Below are 24,723 nucleotides of genomic sequence, written 5' to 3'. Positions count from 1 at the left end.
TTTCTGTTTACTGAGAAGGTGGAGGACACAGCTGCCTAATTGACATAATAACACCCATTTACATCAATTATAAATTATGTAGTTTATAGCTGTAGATACTCTCATTGCATGTAAACATTAAAGCCTAGGTAATTAACTATGCAAGGTATGCAAAAGGCTAAATCGAAGCTTTGCAATTATTTGAAAAAAAGTTGATGCCTATTAAGTTGTTTGATTCTGAGCATCTGCCGAAGTGTTAATGCATTTCAAATACTTCTGTATGGTACTGCCAAGAAAGACCCTTTTCTGAAATTAAAGTGGGATTGTATATTTAAACTGCAAATGTATCTTATCTGCAAGCAATTTCTTTCTTTCTCTCTCTCTCTAACAAAACAAAAAAGGCTTCTAAAGCAGGCTTCTGTTGGGCAATGCCTCCAAATAAAATACAAGAAGATAAAAATTTGCAGAGGAGAAATGGTGTTTTTAGTACTTCATTCAAAAGAGGGAGCTTTAAGGGAGCTACACATCTTCCAGTTCTGGATCCAGGGTTCAGAGGGAGACCCTTGCCAGTGGTCATTGGAAGTTGTTTGAATCAGGAGCTGTATAGGCCTTCAGAGCACCAGCTCTTGGTTTCTCTTCATTTGGTAGTGCATAGACACTGGCAAGAGAAATGGTGAAAATAGCCCAAGGGATGAAAGGTGGTAGCAGGTAGGTACCAACTTCTAATCATCTGTGAATCTCCACAAGTAATGTACAAGGGCAGACAACAGCTGAACAAAAGATTAAAGGTTCAATAATCCCCTGTTTTTAAATATCAAAACCAATCCCGTATTCAAAACAAGCTCGTGTCCATAGGTCTTGGTAGCTCATGACCTGAACTGATGCTCTACTCTTAAACAAAGCTGTGTCAAGGGGTGATGGTGGAGCAGTGCATTCTGTGCCTGGTTTGGATCCTTGTAATAGCTGCCATTCTCCAAGATCATCCAGTGTGGCTCATTTCAAGAATCTGTGTGCAAACTTGATTTGATTAGTACAAATATAAAATTGAGTCCGATCCATTTCCTTTGTGTTAGAGCATTAATATTAATCTTACATATCGTGAGTCTACAAAGTTGGTTACATCCAGAGTCATGGCTGTTTTGATGCAGATGTATCTCTAACCAATGGAGAATGTTTTTGAAGTAGTGGAGGTATTGCATGACAATTCTGGTGAGTAACATGACTTTCTAAGCATTTAATGGACTTCTAAGGAGCACAAGTAAAACTACTTCACATCGGAGCTAGCATACACCAATAAATAAATTACCAAGCATCAAGAAGATCAAAAGAGAACTTAGTTTATATTTATAGACTGAGATGGGAATGGCCAGTGAAAAAACAAAAGGGGAAAAATAAGGCTCCCCAAAAGTGTAGGAATAAGGAAAATAAAACCATGTAGTTCACTAAAACCATCTGGTGCAAAACAGTATGAACAGTTTAAAAACATTAACTGTGTCATTCCTCTGCTTCTTGAAATCTTGAAGTACCTTGGTAGCATTTGATTTATGTGTTGAGAGGGAAGTGCCACATCCTACTTTGTAGTATTCTTGTAACACTTTTGTTAAATTTCATAATCATGTTAAACATAATGTGATATGAACAGAAGCTAGATTTCAATTCTTCTGGCACTTAAGTCATCAAGGGCTGGATACTGTCCCATAAAATAATAATACAGAAAAAAATCTGTACCATAAGAGAATTGGAGTCATGCTTCAGTGGAAAGGGAAAGGGATGTGTTGTTCATAAATGTGTAGGAGGGACAAGGGTCCCAAATTGCTCTGCTTGAACGCCAAGACCTCCCCTCTTGCAGGAAGGCCACTGACCCCAAACCTCCAAGACTGAGCTTTTCCTCTTTCCGTTCCCTCTGTGCCAACCCAGAGCGTAGGAAACTGGGATTGTGTCCCTGCTCTCAAATGAGGCAGACCAGGTGGGATGCTTGCATGTTCATCACCTTGTCATCTCATTCTCCTGTTTTAAGTGCTCTGATTCTCCATCCTCTTTTGGGTCTACTATAACAAGAGTCTTTTTGAATCCTCATGCTATGGAGAAGAAGCACAAATTGCTAAAAGTCTTTCTCTGGAAGAGCATTGTTATTATGGTCAGATTGTTTGGTCTAGGGAACAAAATGGCCTGATTTGCTCCTAAATTCTAAGCTCAGGTACATGATTATTTTATTTTAAAAAACCAACCAAACAAAGGAAACCAAAATGCAAAACACACTCAACCCAAAATCAAACTAGCAAATTTTGGCCCTGATAGGGTCATCTTCTTCTGATGGCATTTCTGGGGCAGTATTGTCTGCATAACACAATACAGTCCCAAAATCCAAACCTATTTGTGTGCACAGAGTAACATACATTATTAGACATTATGGCTCATAACAGAGCTCTAATATGGTAAAGGACACATGAAAATGGTCTGTCAGTTAAACTGGTTATAATGGAAATGCCAAGGGTAAAGCAGAGATGTACTTAGTGCATGCTTAATGCTAGGCATGTTTAGTCAGTTCGTTTATTTAATATTAGTCCATTCATTTATATGGTGAAGTATTCTTGCCCCAGGTCATTGCTGAATCCCAGATATTCCTGCAAAAAGAGCACAGCTTGAAAAATTGTTTTGTACACAAGAAAGGGTTGGGACCCAAAAGGAGCTAATACAGAGTGTGTAGTCGTAACACAAACGCTAAGCATTAAAATCAGTGGTTGAATTGAAAAGAATAAATATATTTTTCTGGAATGGGCTGGGCAGTACATTTAGTTCTGAGTAAGATGCAAATGTACTTGTTTCAGATTATCGTTTGTGTTGGCACACCGTGATGCCCATGGGTAAATGACCCCCCCAAATATTTGCATACTCAATAGCTATTTTCTACAATACACTCTAATAATTATTGCACCCTATTACCTGCTCTGTGTTAGTGTAAAATTAACAATCCATTACTGCACAATAAGTTTTATAAAACATTTACAGATAGAGATCATGTTTAATTAAAATTAACTTGCCTACGAAAGCCAAATGCACTTATGATTCGCAATGACCTTTTATTACCTGCAGTCCCTTGTTTTGGCTGGATGATTGACAGCTTGCTGTTTGGCTACCATGTTGTATTTCAGCTGACAAGACTTTTCATTTTAACTCAATTTGCCTGCCTATCACAAGCTGGTGGCAGGCCAGGCTCAAGTCACCCAGCTTTGCCTCAGCAGCTTGCTCTATTTCTCATTAGTACGCATTTATTCAGTGGAAATTGGAAGACAAATGCTTGAAGGCATGTGAACTAAGTATAGCAAATTAGGGTTTAAAGACTGAATATTTATAAGTATATTGAAACAGTTTTTAAAAAAAAAAAGTCTAGAATGAATTGGAAGCTGAGTGCTAGCTTTAGTATAAGAGAAATGAAGAGAGAAGTGGGAGGATTCTAAGAATAACAATACTATGAGATATATCTCTGTCTTCCCCCTCCTTCTCTCTCTAGAAAAGATGTAAAATCTCTCTGACAACACCTTATCAAACAACAGCCTGGCTTCTTTATGTAGCGCTTGCACAGTGAAGTTTAGCATCTCATGTGTGTAAGAAGGGGGGAAAAAAATGAGGGTCATGTTCATTTGCTGCTTGGTTATCCCTTGGTATGCTTTAAATTGCCTTGTTTGTTCGGCACAAGCACAGAAACAGATGTTGCTCTACCGTGCTGGATAATTTACTGTACCTCACGGTGCAGAATGGAAGGCCTCCCAAGCTACCCAGCTGGTCTGTCAGCGGCGATGGCTGGTGTCTGCTGAACTATGACAACTGCAAGTAAAGGCTGCAGTTTTATTGTGCAGTTGTCATTCCTCTCAATGTATAGCTCTGGCATTTGTAGAAAGCTGACTGTCTATTTTTTTAATGTGAGCCTGCAAAGCCATATAAGCTCCATTCTCCTTTGTTGATCATAATGTGACTCATTACTTTTGTCATCTAATGATTATCGGCATGATCGCTCAGAGCGAGAGCCAAGCTCGCCTTCCACACATAACTGGTACTGGAAGGTAAAACAGATTTGTCATTTACGATCTGACCGCTAAGCCACACTTTGTGCTCCATTATTGTGATTAACTTCTGCATAAGATATGCTGCCCAATTGTCATTTGAGATCCGGCAGCGGGCAGGGACTGCCGCGCTTTCTGGGAGGATGTCCGCCGATAGGATGTGACCGCATTGCTTGGGCGGTTAAACGTGCTGCTATTTTGCCGCGACACTTTATAATTATTTCTCTTTTGTTTTTTTCCCTCCTTCCCTCTTCCTCATTTGATTTCTGCTGTCTCCACATCCATTCCCAAATGGTGGACTGGTACAAAGCTACCAGCTTCATTTTCTGCAGGTTGAAGGCAGTCTGGAGCCGAGGCTGGACCCTTCCTTTGTACCGCGTAAAGTTTTGTTGCCAGAGCGCTGCCAGTTGAAATCTATCGTGTCAGGTGCCTTGTGGCTATCCGCAGTAGAGGCCATCTTCTGGAACCAGGGTTCTTTTCTGGCTTCGTCACCAACAAGCCGATTTGACTCTGCCTGATTATAGTAACGAAGGCAGTCCAAAAGAATATGCACAGACTCACTGTACGTCACATTGAATCACGGCACTGGCCACACAAAGCTGACCGCAGCCTCATTTCTTTAGACAAATGCATGCTTAAGGAAAAACCTCCTGCAAGAAAGCATCCAGGGCCACTTTATTTGCTATGCATGCTGCACCAGATTTAATTTTTAGTGAAAGAACGTTTGTTATTATTTTTTTCAGAGGCATCTACACTGGGTAGCTACTGTCTCTAATAAACTAACCTTTTGGGTGCAGCAATTGCAGTGCCTTGGTGAACACTTAGAGAAGGCTTATTTGATATCACAAAACATAAAGGCAGACACAAATGGATTATTACATGCAAATGAAACCCTATTTTAGGCTATTTTTCACACTAATGATTAGAAGGAATCAAGTCACATATAACAGTGCCCATACACACTGGTGGAAAAATAGTCAGTTTTGATTACAAAGTGAGAGATGCAGCCCTAGACAGGAGCTACATGCTGATATACATGCTATCAGAATGATTTATGCAAATTATGCATATTATTCCCAAAGGAATTCCTCCTCAAACTGCCAGGATAAATTGCCGGAAATTAGCCATAAAATCTGTCGTGCTAGGAGCAAAAGGTGAAGGCCACTGGGAAAGCAAGGACATTCAGCTTCTGGAGCCTTCCAGGATGTGATGGTGGAGACAGAGATCTTGCTTTCCCCAAACCTGAAAGGACTATGTTTTGTTTCCTCTAGGCCAATTAGAAGTGTCTTTCTCTCTTAAAATTACTAGGCAAATAATGAATTGCTTTCATTCACTCTGACCACAACAGACACTATAATTTGGCAGCATAGTGCATTGAAAAGAAAATGCATTTAAAAATTCTCAGAATGACTACAGAATTAACAAGCAGAATGATTTCTAATGTATAGTCCTACCATTAAATCCAACAACTTTCAAAAGGCAAGCTAAACAGCTCCATGGATGCTTTCACTGGTACTTGTTTGCAACCACCAAAATATATGTAAATGCATAAAGCGTTCATGTCTTTTGATTGCGTTGTTTTAAACACGATGCCTGAATAATGACTTTCCACCCAAAACCTAGTGCTGCTTTCAACAGACAGGATTTCTCATCGCCATCATCTCATCAGGGAGAGTCACTTCGGGAGGCTCAGCATCCCTGACTGCCCCACCCACACGCTGTGGGCTTGTGTATTGCCTCCTCCTGGTCTCTGCTTTATGTTTGGTTTTGCTTGTGTGGTTTTTTTCCCTTTTTTTTTTTTTTCCCCTTTAGCCTGCCCTACTAAACTCCTGGAGAATCAGCAGCCGTAGTCATGTATAACTTCCAATCATCTCCCATATTTCTGATGCGTCCCCCCTCCCCCCTTTTGTTTAATTGCAGAGAGTGCCTTAAACGAGAGTTTAAGAATGTGCTCGTCCTCTATGAACATCCGCATCAGCCAAGAGGATTTTGTTCTCAAGCTTGAAGGGAATCAAGAAGTCGTTTTGAGGAAAGGAGACTGGATAGCCCTTTACCCGCAGATTTTGCACATGGACCCTGAGGTCTATGAAGATCCTAAGGTAAACATTCAGCTGGTGCCACTCTTCCTACTCCAGGCACATCGAAGCAGCCAAGCCTTTTGTGATCTGTGGTTGTGGTTTTTTTGTGGTTTTTTTTTACTGCTGTTCCTTCTTGTGGAACAAATCTTCCTAGTTTCAGATGTATTTTCTAGGGCCCTGCAGGTCAAAGGATTCATGGCCTGAAGAGAGAAATATGGTGATGAGACTGACTGGACTGCTTTCAAAGGAATTGACAATTGCACATTGACTACCATAAACTTTAGGCTAAATGTGGGCTTTGTTTGGCAGTGGATCATTTGATACCCAAGGAGGGCTGAATAATAGAAGGTGGTTTAAATAGCAAATAATGTGGGCCATTTAGCTAAGTGCCCGCAAAGCATCATTGACTCTCTGAAGCCCTATAATAGCAGTGTCTTACTTGAGCCTTATGCTTTTTCACCTCCCTTCGTAGGGATTCACCCCTTCTTGATCAATTAGAGTGTTGTGAACTTGAGACTGTAAAGCTGTTGCTCTGCAGCGAAGCTCGGAGGGTAATTGTGTCATCTCCTTGTATTTTTCTCTGACGCTCAAGTTAATGAATATCAAAGACTCAAAATTAATCCACCCTGCCTCAGCTGTAATACAGCTTCAGAAGTTCACCACCTGCATGCAAATTGAATAGTTCTCCTCTCGGCTAGGTTGCTCCCCAGATTGCTGTTCCCAGCCCAGGGTGCCACAGAGGAAGAGCAAGAAAGAGCAAGGGTGCACGCTGAGGCTTTTAAATGGCTCATCTGCCTGAGAGGCAAGAGCTTATACCTCATCCATTCCTCACCCCTATTTTCCTAAGCAAATGGCTGTCTCCCAGCCATGCTGATTTCCATCCTTGGCATTTGAGCCAAAGAAGAAAGGAACTGGATCTTTTTACGTGGTTATAGAAAGCCCGTGTTAGAGACGTTGCTCTGTGAAGCTCTCCCTTTCAGGAATTTAAAGATGAGAGCTTGCAAAGAAAAGATGAGATTCAAGTGCCTCGTTGGTGCAGGACAGCATTTCGTTGTGTAGGAGCTCTGCCAGCCTCAGTGAGAGGAGGTGTGGAGCATGTTGGAGTCAGCAGGAGTAAGGTATAGTCACTGGGATGAACACTGCAGCCACGAGAATGAAAATTACATTCAGGGGTGCTCTGCTGGCTGTCCCCACCCAAAAATGAAGATAAAGCCTGCAGAGAAAAATCAGGGTTTTAAAAATAATTCATCTATTGGCAAATAGTTGATTAATATTTTTATCCTTAAAAAGGATAGATAACAGCTAACAAATAAGCTTCTTTTTTTTTTTATTTTATCCTTAACACTTTATTTTGGAGAACGTTATTGATTTGTCAAAAGTCCATCTGTTTGTTTAGGTCCTAGACCAAAAGCATCAGTGTGGAAACTGATCTCCTCCCTTATCCAATAATTGCCAGAATATATTACCATATTTCCATTGCTTGAATATATCTGCTTAGTATCAGCTCTGCTCAGCTTTCACAGTACAGCTTTAGTTCATATATTTTATCTTTTTGATAGTGAATGAGCAATCCACACATTGCAGTACATTGATTTCAGCACATGGGTCCCTCTCGAAAAGTGGGGAAATCACTGTTCTGTTTGGTTCTTAAAATATGCAGTGTGCTTTCAACAATAACTACTGAGGATCAGATAGAGATGGAGAATGAATTTTTTGAAAGGTGCAGTCTTGAGCTTGTCATGTATTTAGGGAAAACTTTTCCTGGGAAAACAGGCAGCTTGATGAGATAATTTTGTAGCAATGCTTTTTCTCCTGGATACATAAATTTAAGTTCAAGCTATCTTGTGCTTTGGCACCATATTGTGTAAGTGTGTAAGCATATATTTCTGACCCCTTTCTCCACCCATTAAGACCTAAATAAATTAGTCAGTTTTCTATAAAGTGTATAAGTGAAACCCTAAATTCTAACTCAGCTAGTTATAGAGCTCAGTAAATGAACTCTGCAAAACCCATAGAGTAAGTATCAGGAAACCCTGCAGGAAACCCTCTATGGTGACTTCCCAAACAAAGCTAAATACAGTATGTGACAGAAGGAGACTTTGATCAATCACAGGAGATTGCTCAGTTTTCATAATATTTGTAGCAGCTCATCCACACAGAACTTCATTGGCTGCTTTTGCTCAGTGTCCTGACCTTTTCCTTGCTGTCAGCCACCATGTCTCTTTCAGGAGACCTTGTGCATGGCTGAAAATTCTTTCATTTTTAAAACTGGTCTTTATTAGTCAGTGAACTAGCTTTTAAGGAAACACTACTCAACCCAAGGGACTTCAGCAGCCCTGAGTTTGATGTCACTGTCATTGGCTGCATTCCTGTCTCACACTTGTTTTCTGTTTCCCCTGTTCCTTAGACAGCAATTTATTTTTTGTCAAAAGCAATTGCAAGTCTCAGAAAGCTCTGAATATGACAAAGAAAGCATAAGGTTTGACCCAGTGTGTCTGTGTGTTCAATAACACAGTGCTTAATTCCTCCAGACACCAGAAGTGCACCTTGTAAAAACATTTGAGAAGAGCTCTGGGTTGGGTTTTTAAGCTATTGCAGTTCATATTTAGCAGTGCTTTTTTAGACCAGCGGGATTTAGAATTCAGGAAGTAAATCTTATGATATGCTGGGCTTTCATTTTTGTTACTGTGCTGCTCCAAATGAAGCAATAGAAAAAAAATAAAGGCATGCTTCTTTTTGGCTGGGGGTGTTCAAAGAGACTGAAAAGAATTACCTGTCAGTGGAAGCAGACATAGAATCACCTTTATATTTGTAGAAAATCCAGGCCTCTGTCATTTAGTGAAATAGGCTCTTGCTCTTCAGCACCCAAAGTTACATCCCCTCCAGTGCATCTAGTATTTGTTCCCTTTCTCACTCACCACCTCCCCTGACATTTGTTTCTCAACAGCAAGACCTGGAGTGCATGATTTTCAGAGCCTTTAATCTAATGGGTAGATCAGTATCACTGTATTTTTAATGGTGGTGTGGGGTTTTTTAATCAGTTGAGGTCGGTTTCTGTCTGACTGACTTGTTCCCAGCCAGCTCCAAATGGCTGCTGCTATAGCAGATGTATGCAAAGCAGGACAAATGCTAATGAGTGACCATAAGCAAGAAGTGCCTGTCATTTTTATTCAAAGCATGCAGGAGGGTTTTGTAAGTGGTTAATTTGCCATTGACTGAGTGAGGATGCCAGATCTCCTTCATTCAAAAACACAAATTATCTCTAAACAGGGATCCTGCTACTCAAAAATAGTCAGAAATATGTTCAATTTATGGAATGTAGGTTACAAGTGTGACCTCAAGCCTTACTTGAAAACACCCTCTTTGTAATCGTCAGTCACTGGCATTGTCCTGCCTTGCTCACAGCTTCTGCAGCAAAATATTTGAAGGTAAGATGTGGCAAATTAAGCAGCAACCATCTCCAACTGAAAGGAAAACTGACTGCAAAGCGCTGGAGTTTTTGAATAATCTGCATCATTCGGTGCAAAAGAAAGATGGATTTTGCTCTGGCTTGCAAGAGCAAAATTGGTGCAATGCATTAATTTATTCATAGGCATTTGCAGAATTTTGCAGATTATCCTTATTTATGATGTATGTACCACGCTGAGTGTGTATGATGCTTTACAAGAAAATTGTCCTTCCACTAAGGTTCATTGTCCCTGCTACAAAGCGGTCAAAATCTAATTACAATCAATATAGGCCAGACATTCAGTGGATGAGATGAGGAAGTTGAAGGAGCTTGATGTAAAAGGACTAAGCTAAATAAGTGGATTTAAAGAGTGTTCTTTGCAGGGAAGATAATGTGAGTTAATGAAACTTGAGGGAACCAGCTAAAAAGAAGAAGCTGTCAGCTCCTTGTCTTCCTCTTTATCTTATTTTCTGGGTTTCAGACGCGTTACCATTGTGCAAAGAAAGCAGCTCATGTAACTGCCTTGTTAGATATCACGCTGTCTCTCTCTTTCTCTTTCATTTTCAGGAGTATAAGTTCGATCGATACATAGAGAATGGCAAGAAGAAAACCACATTCTACAAGGCAGGAAGAAAACTGAAGTATTTCCTAATGCCCTTTGGCTCTGGGATCAGCATGTGTCCAGGGAGGTTCCTCGCAATGAATGAGATGAAGATGTTTCTTTTCATACTATTGTCTCATTTTGATGTAGAACTAGCAGAAAACAAAGCTGTCAGACTTGATAACAGTCGCATGGGCCTTGGTATCCTCCTGCCAGACGTTGATATTGCCTTTCGTTACAAGCTAAGGTCCTTAAGAAATTGAGCAGCTGCCTATATGCCTTCCACTAATCTCCATGTTTGCTCTGTTTCATCACTCAGCTTTATATTTTTGGAAACATTTGCTTTTCCCTCTCTGCTTTTACCTCCTTCCTCTTTGTTTCTAAGGAGAAAAGCTGTTGGGCTGGAGGTAAAGACCAGATGCAGGGACGTGCAGCCTCAATTTGTCCTGCTTGAGTGGTGAAGTGAGGTGATGTGACCAGTCTGGCCAAGTAAATAGCCCAGCATCTCTACAAGGTGCATCCCCCTACTCTTGGTTGTGAGATGGGCAGGACTTACAGGGAGCATGAATCCAGGCCATTTACATGAATATCAGCATCTGCTCATAGAAGCATAATAACAAGAAAGGGGGAACTTCTTGTGATTATTATCCTAACTTTATATTTACTTTATTTCTTTCACGGTCTTGAGAATCTTAGCCCTTTATTTGGGACATGTGATGGAAGTTGTGTGGGGCGGTGGAGGATGATTTGCAAGAATGTCTTACTGACAACACATTTCTAACTTCAGGTTTATGTACTGACAATGAATGCTTTGCTCTCTTGCTCCTTTTCCTTTTCTTTTTTTTTTTTTTTTTGGTGCAGTGCAAAAGTTTAAAATGTGTGATTTCTTTCCTACAATCATTTAAAGTCAGAAGAGAAGTTCTGTTGATTTTAATAGGCTCTCGATCAAGCCTAAATTGTCTATTTTGGCTCTTGAGCCCCCTCCAAAAAAGCATGTTCTTCAGGGAGAAAATATAGAAGCCCATTTGGAATTATTCTATCACCTCAAAAATTAGCTTCTCTTTCTCTCACTGTTTCTTAGTAACATGTTCGTGCATTTGTTTTGACCATTTCTTATGTTTGTTCATTTCTCCAAAAAGGCAAAAGAGGAAGAGGGTTTCAAGGGCAAGTGTGGTATCTAAAAATGCTTTTTAGCATTGTTTTACCTTGCCTAAGTTGTGCATAGGCAGAGTAGTGTGACCTGTGTTTGGAAACAGACTTGTCCATCTGCAAATTGGAAAACAGGCTCTTCCCTGGAGCCAAAATTTGAGCAAGTGAAAACCCTGGGCAGCCACAGAAGTTTATACTGGCTGTCCAACCTGCTTCACTGGGTGCCCAGCTCTTGTTTGGAAAATTAATTTCCTAGTGCACAAAATCTGAGAGTTTAGACCCTGTCTCTCTTCCCAGCCATCACTTCAGAGATTGATGAGGATTCCCGTGGCTGTCCAGTCTCAATTTGCCAGGATGATAATTGTAATGGCAGAATAGCCATATCTGTGGGCCTTGCCTTGACTTCCTAAAAAAACATCTCTCTTTGGGATGTGCCAGAATAAGTCTTTCAAAATCAGAAATTCTACTAATCTATATGGCACTTGATGGCCTATGGATGAAAACTACTACCTACATACTAAAAATTACTTATTGTTATTTTTGTAGAAGCCTGTTCAGTTATTTGTGTAAAGCACATACCCTAAATAAGTGTCAGCATCAGTAGAAAAACTTTCAGAGATTGGTACAGCCACATTCCAAATCCCCCAAGAATGAAATTGTGGTTTTTTGAGATATATCATATAAACATTTTCTCTTCATATATAGTATCAATAATGTCTACAAATTTGGAGTACACTTTCGTTAAATGAGCTTTGCAGTTGATTAAATGCTTTAACTTTACTTCAACATTTAATCAACAGCAAAAGCTGATTATTGTTTTTTGCCACAGAGTAAAATTGGTTTTTATGGAGACATTCTTGTACTCAGGTTACTTACTCCTGTGGTTACTCTGTAGCTGTGACTTACTCCTATGGCTATTCTGTACTCAGCTGTAGCTCATAATCCAGTTTGGACATTAGAGTCTGGTTTATTGAGGGAGGGAATATTGATATCATTACACTGTTGATTGTATTCCATTATTGCTTATATGTAAGCTGTAAAATGTCTCATGCTACAATTATGATGAATCCTTCTTTGGCATCCAACTTTAAAACAAACCTGAAGCAACTGTGAAAAAAAACAGTGGGTATTTGTTTTAAACAGAAGCCTCTTTTTTATAATTGTATTCTATTTTTAGGCTTTTGAATTAGAGTATCACTGGCTGTTGCATAATTTGATAGGGCATAATAGGACTGTGCCAAAAGTACATGCAAATCATTAGTAGTTTCAGATTAATTGCTGATCAATTTGTATAGTCTCTATTCTGTAAAGAATAAAAAGAACAACTAGATTTGCTCTCCAAAGTAGCAAATTAAATCTGTATGGTATGCTCCATTAAAAAAAAAAAGAGAGAAAAGGGTCAGAATCTTTCCCAGGAGTTGGATGAGACCTGTATGAAGCTGCTTGGGGACCTTGCATCAGAGTTAGAGAGCACCACCCAAGAGGCCAGCATTCTGTTGGGATAAAAATTGCTTGCTCTTTTTGCTCAAAAACCAAAATAGTCAAATACAAGGCAGGGTCTGCCCAGCCTGGCCTGGAATTGTGTCCCTGGTAACCCAGGCTCCTAGTAGATTGGTTTGTCTGGTAAGCCATGCATCACTACCTTGGCACACCTCAGCTGCTGTGGAAGAAAGCCTCACCCCATGTAAAGCCATGAGAGCTGGAGCTGGACAGGGAGGTTAAGCCCTTCTGGTCCATGTATTCAGCCACTGAGGAGGGGTCATACTGAGAGTCAGCAGCTGGTCTGACCAGGAGTGACTCAGTCTCCATGGAGCAGGACTGAAAGGCTCATGGTGTTGGTATTCCTGGTCAATAAGCTGAGACAGCACAACAGGGTGTAGCATCCCCTTAAGTCCCAGCTGGAGCCAAGCTAGCTGCAGGGTGCTGTGCCAAGAAGAGCATGTTTCATTGCATAGGGCACAACACCCTTTTTGATGACCTCCTTGGCTGCAGGAGCCAGGATTGTGCAGCTCTGAGTGTGTGTCACTGGAGCACAAAGATGCAAAGTCATCTAGGCAGAAAGAGCAGCGCTCCTTGCCAGCCTTCAGGTGCCGGTGGGGCTGCAGGGCAGGGTGGGAGGAGGCAGACCTGGGCTTCCCTCTCCCACCTCTCCACTTCAGCAGGGGATTCTGCCCTGCCAGCCCAGCAGTACCTTCTGGGGGCATCCACAGACCTGGCAGTGCAGCATCAAGCAGGAGGAGCACGTGGGCACCCCCTGAATTCCTCTGCTGTTCCTTGATGAATTGGTGCACTCACCCATCAGTCTGAGATGTGACTTGGCTGGTCACTACCAGCTTCTGACTGTGAGTTGTTGGTGTCTATGGCTGTATCAATACTATCTCCTGCTATTAAAAAAAAAATATATTTAAGCACCTTTTTTCTCATTAAAAAAAAATAGGTTTATTAAGTCAGTCTGGCCCTTTATAGCACCCAAGAAGAAAGTTAATTTATCACGAACTAATGTGAATGCTAAAACATAGTTTTTTAATTATTCTTCATATTTTAATTTACAGATTGAATGTTCTTCATTTTCATGCTGGCACTTAGTACTGCTAGATGCTATTGTAAACTTTTTTAAATGTTCCATTATTTAGGAAACCATGTAGTATATGTGTACCTGTTTGCAAATTAGATTTTCATATCTCTGTCAGTATGTCCTAATGGAATAATATAAAACCATGTAAGAGTTGTTCTTTATACTTTTAAAGCCAGCTGCATGTCACTATTTTTGGCATTGCTATTTTTATGAATAATTACTGGTCTGTGAATTTTTCTTGTAGAATTTTACATGATCTTTTATTTTGTCATTATTGAATGATCATTCAAGAGATTGTGAAGTGCTCTTAATTTTGCAAACTCACAATTTGTATATAGATGAACAATGGCTAGGTTCTACTTTAACAGTTAATATCCATTGTTCAAGCTCCTAGATCAACTAAGGTACTTCTGAGCAAGAAAATAGAAAATTCATTATTTTAGTAATCTAACATCTTAAAGGAATTTTGTATTTCAAGGGCACAATAAAAAGGAATATATCTATTTTAATATTGAATGATTGTCTGTGGTATTTTTTCCAGCTTATGCTTATACTTTTCTCACAGATTCACAACTATTGCTTTAATTTTTTAATTATTATTTCAACATACTGCATTTTTCTGTTACTTGATCTTGACAGGTATTTCTGTAATTAAAAAAAAGCCTTTAATTCAGCAGTGAAATACAGAAACTCCTCTGAATATTGGAAAGTATTGTGTCTTTTTTATCACCCCCCCCCCCACCAGGAAACATAAGCCAATTCCCATCCCAGGTGAGATAAAAAAAGTGGTACTTCTGACATTCTTAGGACATTATTCAAAATTAAAATAAAGATCTGCAGTCCACTAGTGATTCCTAAGTACAACTCCTAGGCTTTTACTTTTGCAAACCTCCATGTAGTACAAGATGTACTACCTAAAGTAAAATATTCTGTCTTCACAGATCATTCATTTTAAAAGGGGATATGAATGAAATTGTTATGATGCGCAGCACTGCACCAGCAAAGCACAACTTGGCTTTTCTAGGTATCACTGTAGCTGCTGAGTTCTCCAGGTATTTAATAGGAAGGTTGTACCCTAAAGACATCGGTGTTTCTCCATTCCTTCATGCAGAAATGCTTGTCAGATACGTCTGCGAGGGTTACTGAAGATGCTTCCTAGAGAAGACAGACCTGCAGCATTTTCTGGGTTTGGTAAATATGTGTGTAGCTGTGCAATTGTTCTAACTCCAGGCTACATTAGAAGTTACTGAAATTTATACATTAAAAAGTGGCATTGTTTGAGATTTCTTGAAGGGCACATTTCTGAGTAAGCTTTCCATAACGGTCTGAAGGATAGCTCGAAAGGAAGGAGTTAGTGAGACCCCCTAACACTGTATTTTATCTAGTATTTGATTTGATACTAGGTACTATCTTGATGTTACTTGAATAGCACTGTATTTTAAAACTATTCAAGGTATCAAATTATGCATATGCTTAACTCATATGAATAGAGCTATTCTAACTGCCAGACCATAGAAAGTGAAGTATTTTCCTGTCTATTACCTAAACCAGCCTATGTACCCTGGATATTCATGTCTCCATACCTACTACATAACAGAAAAATTATCTCATTACAAACACACCTCTCAAAGGTATGTTTATGAAAGTATCATGATCCTTAAGTTATTGTCTATGTTTATAATTAGTAATAAATATGAAGAAATATATAAAGCATATAAAAAAAAAGTAGACAATGTTTCATTTTAAAGTGAAAGCAGGAAAGCTGTGGTGGGGTGTTGATCCTCATAGAAACAAGTTCTGTGTTTATTCTATGCATCAGGCTTTCCTGGGATCTCATGTGAGAGGTTGTATGAGTACATCATTCAGAATAGTAGAAATATGCTCGTCTTCAAAACTATTCACACCAAAATAAATAATAAATCAAAAGTAGCCTAAGCTTCAGTTGTTTTTGCTAGAACCCTTGCAGGATTCTTTCTATCTTCAAAGATTTGTTAAACCCATTTTGACACTAATGTGTCGGTTTATTTTTCTTTTCCCTAAAACCAGCAGCTATGAGTACAGAAAAGTTGAATAAAAGTCTAAGTTATGGCTACAGGGAGAGTAAAAGTCAGTAGGCAAACACCCTGTGATGACTTTTGACAGTGACTTCTTCCCCATCAGCTCATCTTTCCAACTACCTCTTTCTTCCAAACAGTTTAGTCGCTCGCTAATCTCCTACAGGCAGCAAGTCTTTCCCTGTCTAATTTCCATCTTGCGAGCCAGTGAATCGCCTCTCTTCACAACGTATCTTTCAGTTGCCTTTTAAAAATGAATTCTTTACAGCAGCCTCTTGCAAAACCGGCTTCGCAGGTGGCTGCAGCTGGGAGAAGTGCCGCCTCGCTAAAGCTTTGACCCTGAAAAGCGGACGGGCATTAGTTGAGCTGCTGGTGGCAGCACGGGGGGATGCTGCCCCTCCGGGATGCCCCCGGCCCGCGGCGGCGGCGGGGACCCGCACCCTCGCCCGCCCGCATCCCTGCCCGCTGCCCGCTGCCCGCCGGGCTCCCGCCGCCGGCTTGTGCTCCCTGCGCTCCCAGCTCCCCCGGCCCGCGACAAAAACCAGGGGAGAGGGAGGTGCGGAAAGACTCCTGCATGCCCTTTCCTAAAAGCATCACGAGCTTCCCGGGATGCTGCAGTGGGACAAGGGGACGGGACCCCCGAGGAGGTTCCTAGGGAAGCGGTCTGGGTGTTCGGTGAGTTTGGATGGCTTCGGCTGGTGGAGAGGAGGTTTACTCTGGGAAGGCGATTGTTTTTCCCTAATCCTCAATTATGAAGATTTAAAAATAGTATTAAAGGGGCAATCTGTTCTGCAACTTCTCGGAAGAAATAATTGTTGATTTAGATAAGCACTGATCCCTTCAGTGTTTGATGAAGACGTTAATTTATGGCTGTCTAGCAGTTTATGGCTGTCATTAGATTTTCAGCTTTGTCTCTCTTCGAAATGTATCTTTATTTTTTTATTTTAATCCGAGACAATTACGTAAGAAAACGGTTATGTTTGATCTAAAATACATCATTTTCCTATAGCATTTCAAATTATTCACAGATCATAGTTCTTATATGTGCATATATGAATTTAAAAATACAGCAGTAAAGTGCTTGAAACAGACCATAAATTTGCTTCCTATTTTATTACACGTCTCTGAATCAGGTTGAGAGGACAAGGGCAACTAGGGGCTTGGGGAAGGATTTAACCCTTCCCGAGGCTGGAGAACGAGCCGAACCAGACCAAATTCCCCTCCGGAGCGCTTCGGGGGCGGGTGTGGGCGGGCTGGGTGACACCGAGCTGATGAGTGACCGGGGGTAAATGGGGCTGGCTGCAGCTCTGTGCTCATTTAGCAGATGTCCTCTCTGCGGCGTGGAGGGCTGCTAGGAGCCCCCGCGTGGGGCTGGGGGCCGGGGCAGCCGTGCCGGCTCCGGCTCCCGGCTCCGGCTCCCGCCTCTGCCCCTGCTCCGGCGGGATGGCAGCGCAGGAACGGGCGCAATCGGCTTAACCCCTGCGGCGCCTGCCTAAGCCATGCACAACGCTTCAGGGACAGCCTGCCCTGCGCCCTCCGTGGGCTCCGCTGGTGCCGGAGCTCTCCCAGGCGGGGCCGGGCCCCGACGGGCAGCAGCGACCCCGCGGAGCGGGCGGGCGGAGGGGCCGGGGCCCAGAGCGACTTCCCCAAACTTTTGTCCCGCTGCGACAAGGAGCTCTTCGCCCATTGCTTAGAGCCTCAGGATCAGTCTGGCCTGTGGGCAGGGACGGTGCGATCACAGTTACAAATGATCCTGGAGAGAGTCGGGAGTCCCGGCTCGTTTGTTTTACCCCCCAACACCCTCCCTCCGCCACCAGCACCGCCACAAAAAAAAAAAAAAAAAAAAAAAAAAAAAAAAAAAAAAAAAAAAAAAAAAGTGTTAATTGCTGCAAAGAAGTTTCCGAGCACGTGGATAATTTACTTTGACTGCTGAGTTTTAATTAAAAGCAAACTTATTTATGTTTCTGATGTTTATATTACTCGATTTAATTACGTTTAGAGGCAGCGTCTCACTTTTTTCCCCCTTCCACCCTAAATCACATTTTCATTAAAGGTTTTAATAAGAAAACTCACTTGACCACTATTCATTATCTAGTCCCCTCCATGCACACAAGTTCACTTACCCATTCATTTATTCACTTACTCATTCCAGCAGATCCGCTGCAACTGCTGCTAGCAGGGATGTGAACACTCATAATTATTTGTCAAAGTCTGGAAAGTGTATTATCCCTTCTTCTAGTGGTAATTAGTTACCATAGCATCTAATACGTAAATGTGCCCAGAGCACACCATTAACAGTTAAGCGGAGGATTCAATTTAACACATGATTATATCTTTCATAAGTCATTACATTAGGAAAGCCAATGTCACTCATGCTGGGACAATCTAGGCTCCGAGCCGGGGTAAGGGGCCGGGGAAGGGAGCCAGGCTGGGCGGCGGGGGCAGAGGGAGCTCCGGATGAGGCTGAGGGAGATCCCGGTTCGGTGGGGCGATTGGGAACGGGGAGGAAGCTCTTTTGAAAGGGTACATGTTCATTTCTGGCTAAGTGATCTGTCAAGCTTTAAGGCGGGCGGGGGAGCCTCTCTCCTCCCCCCAGCCCGGCACACATTACGCTTGCATTGGCAGGACCCGCTCAGGGACTGGCCCAGTGGCTTCGCGCCGCTTCCCAGGGAGGATGCCCGGCGCAGCGCGACTGGATAGTGAGGCCAGGAGTGGCAGCATCTCTACCTGGCACGGACCCCTCGCCCCCTCCGAAACAATCGAAGAGGAAGCAAGACAGCCCAAAGTCGGGCGGCAGCGGTAGCCAGGAATGACGAAGATTTTCATTCCGCTGTCCCGTCGCTCCGAGGCAGAGGCAGGCGGGGAGCGGACAGCCCGCTCCATGTGCCACAGACATCGCTCCCCAGAGCCCCGGGGAGCACTCCAGGCCCGGCCCGCACACTTCGGAGCCTGCTCCCGGCCACGGGAGCCGGGAGGCAGGGCGTGGGCCTCCCCCAGCCCCTCGCCTTCTCCCCACATTAGTTCCCGGCCGTTCCAGGAGTTTGCTGGGACCTGGCTTATTTTCCCCCACCCCACGGCCGGGCAAAGCCGAGCAGCGCCCGCACCTTCCCAGGGAACCTCTCCGGGAAGGAAGCCCGCTCGCTAGCCAGAGACATTAAGCGGTAAATATTGCAGCAAATGTGTCCTGCGATGTTATATGCACGAACACACACTCACACAGACACACACACACAGGCACGCACCACGCCAAGCTGGTGGCGGTGGTTAATTCCTAATCAGAATGATGGACAGCAGAGACAGAACAATACAAACTAATGGCTGTGTTGCTGATCACTTTACCCCTTGATTAAAGACACCCAATTATGGCGCAGAACAGTGTCGTAATTATGTTCCTTAATCACATCCAGGAGGTTTAATTGCCTTAACGATGTGTTTCATTAAATGAATTTAGGTATTATAGTCGACAGTTTTCATACACAGTTGTTTTCAAATTAACATAATATTAGACATCGTCATGGAAATTGTTTTAATAATCATAATTAGACGCACCCAGCCTTTGTCTAGTAAATGCTGAGAGACGCTTCTCCTTGCGCCTGGGGGCTGATCTGCCCACCCTCTCTGGGCTGCCTTCCCACAGCTCCGTGGCACTTTACAGTTATGTTTCCTGAAAAGTTACAGGTTCTGATTAATCTTTTTTGATGGGAAGTGGAGCAGAAAATATTTATACCCTTCCCCCGCCCGTGGTGCTGCCGTTGGGAGAGGCGGCTCCGCGGACACCCGGCGCCGGCCCGAGGGGAGGGGGGAGCCGCAGGACCGGGACCCCGGCCCGGGCTTAGCGCCGAGCAGACATCCTGGGGGGCTGCCTGCTCCCCCTGCCCTCGGCGCTGGGGCAGGGCGGAGGGTCCGCGAGGGGAGGGGCGGCTCCAAAACCCCGCGGGTCGGGAGGAGGCGGGGGGGGCGGTCCTGCAGCGCCCCGCGGCGCATCCACCCCACGGCTCGGGCGGGCGTGGGGCCGCGGGACGGGCAGGGCAGGGCAGGACCGGGCCGAGCCGGGCAGGGCTGGGCCGGGCCGGGCAGAGCAGGACAGGGCCCGGCGCTGCCCCACGGATGCCGCCCAGCACCGGGGGCCGCCTGCCAGGGGAGCGGGAGGAACGCAGCCAGGGAGGAAAAACTTCTTGCTTCCCTGCCTGGGACACTCGGAGCCGGGAGCGGGGTGACGGGCAGGGTACTGGGGCGCGCTCAGAGCAAGGCAAAGGAAAGAAAACGACCCACCCCCACCATCCACCTCCTTTAATCTGGATGGATATGCTTAACAAAGCACAACGTAATACAAGCGTTTGTTCAAAATATTTTAATAAAGATTCTTTCCGACATAGATACACATACAAACGATCGTACATTGCTGTCATAATCTGATTGACCTATTTAATATATATCACTCTTTACACATCCGTGACCTGCCAACAGATCCATCATGGCTCCTATTTTGCCATCCAACCTGACAGTCCGAATTTGTATTATCTGCAAGTAGTGGAAAAAAGCAGGACTCGTTTTTGAAAAGAAAAAAAAAAAAAAGAAAATGAAAAAAAAAAATCTTGATTTACAAATGGCAGAGAGACAGCCACCCAGCCATGCAAACTCAAACTGAAGGCTCACTTTGGGTAAATAGCTACTTCTTGCTTTTCATCTCTCATTTTTCTTAAAAAAAAAAAAATTAAAAAAAATCAAAACCCGCCCCCCACATCCCGTGAAAAAGGAAGAGAAGAATTCCACGCGTTCTGTAAATTAGCCTAAAGTATTTAAAGTATTTCAACTTAAATAATTATCCACAGTCAGAATAATTTACATACACATTAAAAGCGGTTTAAATTATACCTTCGAAAACACAGCGCCTGGGAAAACATTGGCTTGGCAAGTATTCTTGTAGCAGCTATTGCTCTGATGCCTTGTAAAAGTAAATAGTTATTACCTGTTATAATGCAAAGAATACCCTTTCAAAAATCAGTTGGTTGAGCAATTAAGAATACACTTTTCCTGTAATTTTTGGACTGAAGCAATTTATTAAAGCTCAATTTAAATACAGGGATGATGCAACTTAAAATCCAGATGACCTTTCATAAACCTAAGCAGCTCGGATACATCAACATTTCTGGTTATATGTTGTTGGCAAATAAATGTTTTAAACACTTGGCACACAGTTTAAGTTAATCCATAAACAGAATTTTAGAAGCATTTAAAGTAACTGCACATAAGACCCATGACCTTAACACATGATAAATATTGTTGGCGTGGAAGGGTCATTTTAAAGAATAACAAATAAATAGCATGTCTTGTTTATACATCATTGCAAAGTGGAAAGAAACAAGGTGCACATAAATATTTCTTTTAAAAATGCGATACTTTCAGCGACACGGAGTAGGGGTTTTGACCGGTTATTTTTTGTCTTTTTTTTTTTAACTCTCTCGATTTTTTAAATCACTCTCACCAAACTTTGCGCATTTTCACAGGATCAAAGTTTAGAGACGATAAAAAATACAAAGTCTTCCTTAGCAATGGTCCAGTCTCTTTGTTTCTGCGAGTCACTTAAATAATAAGTTTACATTTCAAGTTTGTTTGTTTCCTGGCTCAGAATAATAATAATAATAATAATAATAATAATACTGCTAATAATTAATTAAAAAAAAATCTATGTTCAAGTGCCCTCTCTGATTTGTCCCCGGCGACAGCCCCGGCTCCCAGCCCGGCCTGCTATTTCCCGGCCTCTCCTTTGTCCGGACGCGCAGCGAGCCCCCCCGGCGCCCCCGGGCCGGGCCTTCCTCCCTGCCCGCGGCGCCCCCGGCCCGCGCCCCCTCCCCGCCGCACGCTGCTCCCGTCGCGGTCCCGGCTCGGCGGCACCCGAGGAGAAGAGCGAGGCGAGGCGCGTCCGGGCAGAGGGCGGCGGGGGCCGGGCAGCGGTCAGTCCCTCCGCCGCCTCCGCGCCCCCCGGCCCGGGACCGCACCGCCGGCTGTCGCCGCTCCCCGGGGCCGCGGCGGCGGCGGGGGGCGGCCACGGCGGCGGCGCTTAAGGCTTCTCCGTGCACTGTTTGCAGAGGCTGGAGGAGACGCTGTTGAAGATGGCACATTTCTCCGGGCAGGAGGTGGCGGGGGGCAGCCCGGCGCTGAAGGGGTAGCCGGCCGCCTGCTCGTAGGCGCCGAGGGCGGGGTGCAGCGCCGCCGCCGCCGCCGCCGCCGCCGCGGCGGAGCTGGGCAGGGAGGCGGCCGAGATGGCCTGGCCCTGGTTGAGATAAGCCACCAAGCGCCGCATCTCCTCCAGGGCCTGCGCCTGCATCAGGATGTAGTTCTTGGCCAGGAGGAGCGTGGCGATCTTGGAGAGCTTCCGCACCGAGGGACTGTGCGCGTAGGGGATGACCGCCCGCAGCTCGTCCAGCGCGTCGTTCAGGTCGTGCATCCGCCGCCGCTCCCGCGCGTTGATGTTGAGCCGCAGCGCCTTCTGCTCCTTGGACTTCTTGCTGCCGCCGTGCCCGTGGCTGTTGGAGCAGCTGCCCTCGGCCGCCTTCAGCCCCCCGCCCCCCCCCTCCGCCGCCGCCCGCCGCCGGCGAGGCGACGCGCGGGTCCCCCCCGGCGCCGCGCAGCACCAGCTCGCAGCGGCCGTCGCTGTCGTCGTCGGGGCTCTGCTCGCCGCCGCTGCTCTCGGCCACCGAGCTGCGGCTGGCGCTCTCGCCGTACTTGACGCAGACGGAGCCCGGCGGCAGCGCCAGCGGGTCGCCGCCGACTCCGGGCTGCAGCAGCGCCTCGGGCTCCGACGCCTCGTAGCAGGCGAGCGGCGAGGGCTGGCGGTCGCGGGGGTGGGAAAGGTCGAGCCCCGGGGGCGAGCGGAAGGCGGACTCCATGCGCTTGGCCGAGGCGGCGAGGCTCTTGTGGAAGAGGTCCTCTTCTGCGGGCAGCCCCAGCGCCCGCTCCATCGGCGCCCCGCTCGCCTCCGCCTCCTCCGCCCCCCTCAGCTCCCGGCCCGCTCCTCCAAGGCTCCGCGCCGCGGCGGGCGGCTCCCCGGCGTCCCGCTGGCAGAAATCGTTTCCCGGCTCCCGCCGGAGCTGCGCCGTGCCCGGCGCCGCGGCTGCCCCTTCTCTGGCTCCGGCGGCGGCTCGGACTGCGGCTCCGGCTGCGGCTCCGGCTCCGGCTCGGGCGGCGGCTCCGGCTCCGGCTGCGGCTCCGGCAGCGGCTGTGGCTCGGGCTGTGGCTGTGGCTCCGGCTGTGGCTCCGGCTGTGGCTCCGGCTGCGGCTCCGGCTCGCCCTCAGCAGGCGCCGCGCTGGGGCATTGTGCGCTGCCAGTGGAGCCGCTTCCACCGTTTATCTTGCTTGGATTCACCTTCAAGAGATTTCCGGACCCATCAACCAGCAGCCGCCGCAGACGGGGGAGTCTTTTACATCATTATCTCTGAGAGTAGGTTATTATGAAGAAGACTCGCCTGTTGGGACAGAGCTTTCTACCCAATCAGGTTAACGTTTTAATTAATAGGATTAAAACGGTAACAAACAATCCCAGGCGCTATCTGGCCCTGAGTCTGAATAGTTTCTTTTCCCAGGTCTGAAGACAGGCAGCAGCTAGAGCTTTATAAGAGGCGCCTGCTCCATTATTCTCCCTGCCATCTGTATACACAGCTTAACGCATATGTTTGCAAGACGTTGTGTCCTGTTAGTAACCCAACAACTGCCTTTAGCTTGACATGTGTGGCGACTTTCACTCATCAATGAGCACACTAAAAGCCCTACTTAGATCGAAGGATGTTCTTTGCCTCCTTCAGCAAATTACAGCCCTGCACTGCAGAAAAGCCCACTTCAACACTTCTCCTTCCGAGTGCTGCCAGCAGACTTCTGCTAACTTAGCCGTGGAGTCGGGAGTGACACCCTCTCCCCCCAGCCCACCCACCCCCTGCATTTACATTAACTTATAGCTCCCTCCCACCCCCACCCGTCTTCCCGAAAAGCATCGCCTGGGAAAGAAAAACATAAAATTAAAAACCCCCGGAGCAGCCCCAGCCGTCGTGCCCACTCCTGCCCACCGCCAAAGTCCACCTTGTTTCCTTGGGAGGCGGGTGGTCCCCAGTCCTCCCTCTCCCCACCCCCCCTCCAACAAACGGAGACCAAACTACGGGGAGGTTCCCCTCCTCCTTCCCTTATCCCTTTTCAAGTAGCAGATTGCTGCTTGCGAGTGATTATCCCCGGTGTCCCTATAAAAAACATAAAGCCCCATCAGTTACCTTGAAAATGAACGGATCTGGGGAAGAGAGAGGGCGGGAAGAGAAAGGGCAAAACCCACCAAACTTTTTAAAATTTGTTTTTTACTGCGACTGACCAACTCTTCGCGGGTCCGTGCCCTCCTGCTTCCCTCCAGCGAGCCCGACTCGGCCGGAGCACCCCCGCTCTTGTCCCCAGCGCCGGGATGCCGCCGCCGGTGTCAGGGCGAGGCGGCCTCGGCCACCCCGTTACTCCGAGCCCCTGCTCCTCTCTCGGGGCTCCTCCTCGGAGCCGGGAACACTCTCCTCTGCACTCTTCCAAAAGCTGAAGTGGAAACCCGAGGGTCGGTCAGAATTTTGTCCCACTACTCCTCTGATGAGCAGCTCGCTCTCGCCTTTTCTGTTAGCACTCAGAGTATTTAGTGGTAGGTTTTCATTCTTACGACATCAGTAAAAAAACAATATTTCCCAACACTTCCAAATCATTCTTATGTGGCAGGATAACTGAAGGCTATGAAAATTTTTTGGTTTCTCTGGTTTCATT

General features: G+C 45.2%; 3 protein-coding genes across 7 annotated transcripts in view; 2 read left to right on the top strand and 1 right to left on the bottom strand.

Moving 5' to 3' along the window:
- The window catches only part of CYP7B1 (cytochrome P450 family 7 subfamily B member 1), a 125,319-nt gene extending 110,912 nt beyond the window's left edge, over positions 1-14,407 (top strand). For all 4 annotated transcript variants that reach the window (XM_071420229.1, XM_071420226.1, XM_071420243.1 and 1 more), the window contains 2 exons: positions 5,961-6,139; positions 10,134-14,407. In XM_071420229.1, coding sequence (XP_071276330.1) covers positions 5,961-6,139; positions 10,134-10,430 — 476 coding nt within the window. In that variant the 3' untranslated portion in view covers positions 10,431-14,407. The remainder of the gene's footprint in view (positions 1-5,960; positions 6,140-10,133) is intronic.
- A 1,899-nt stretch (positions 14,408-16,306) lies between these two features.
- On the top strand, positions 16,307-19,379 carry LOC139586680 (uncharacterized). 2 transcript variants are annotated; one of them, XM_071420267.1, is made up of 2 exons: positions 16,307-16,620; positions 18,571-19,356. In XM_071420267.1, the coding sequence occupies exons 1-2, from the start codon at positions 16,350-16,352 to the stop codon at positions 18,756-18,758; spliced, it is 459 nt and encodes a 152-aa protein (XP_071276368.1). In that variant the 5' UTR covers positions 16,307-16,349; the 3' UTR covers positions 18,759-19,356. The 2 variants fall into 2 exon arrangements, 1 of the variants encoding a protein (XP_071276368.1); XR_011677912.1 differs by lacking the exon at positions 16,307-16,620 and adding an exon at positions 18,272-18,347 and having other exon boundaries at positions 18,571-19,379.
- A 2,477-nt stretch (positions 19,380-21,856) lies between these two features.
- On the bottom strand, positions 21,857-23,854 carry BHLHE22 (basic helix-loop-helix family member e22). The gene is given in 2 exon segments (XM_071420256.1): positions 21,857-22,519; positions 22,521-23,854. Coding segments are annotated over 2 exon segments (900 nt in total). The 5' UTR covers positions 22,908-23,854; the 3' UTR covers positions 21,857-22,006.
- Between the last annotated feature and the right edge of the window lie 869 nt (positions 23,855-24,723).

This window comes from Agelaius tricolor, unplaced genomic scaffold (assembly GCF_023055355.1).
Source record: "Agelaius tricolor isolate 1412-34295 unplaced genomic scaffold, bAgeTri1.0.p SCAF_2, whole genome shotgun sequence".
In the NCBI taxonomy this organism is placed as follows: Eukaryota; Metazoa; Chordata; class Aves; order Passeriformes; family Icteridae; genus Agelaius; species Agelaius tricolor.
The sequence above is the reverse complement of the archived record's forward strand: the minus strand, read 5'-3'. Positions and strand labels throughout refer to the sequence as shown.

Coding starts and splice junctions, on each gene's coding strand:
- LOC139586680 (XM_071420267.1), top strand. CDS start 16,350: ATGCCCCCGGCCCGCGGCGGCGGCGGGGACCCGCACCCTCGCCCGCCC. Junction 16,621..18,570: donor GGAAGCGGTCTGGGTGTTCG/GTGAGTTTGGAT, acceptor TTGCATTGGCAG/GACCCGCTCAGGGACTGGCC.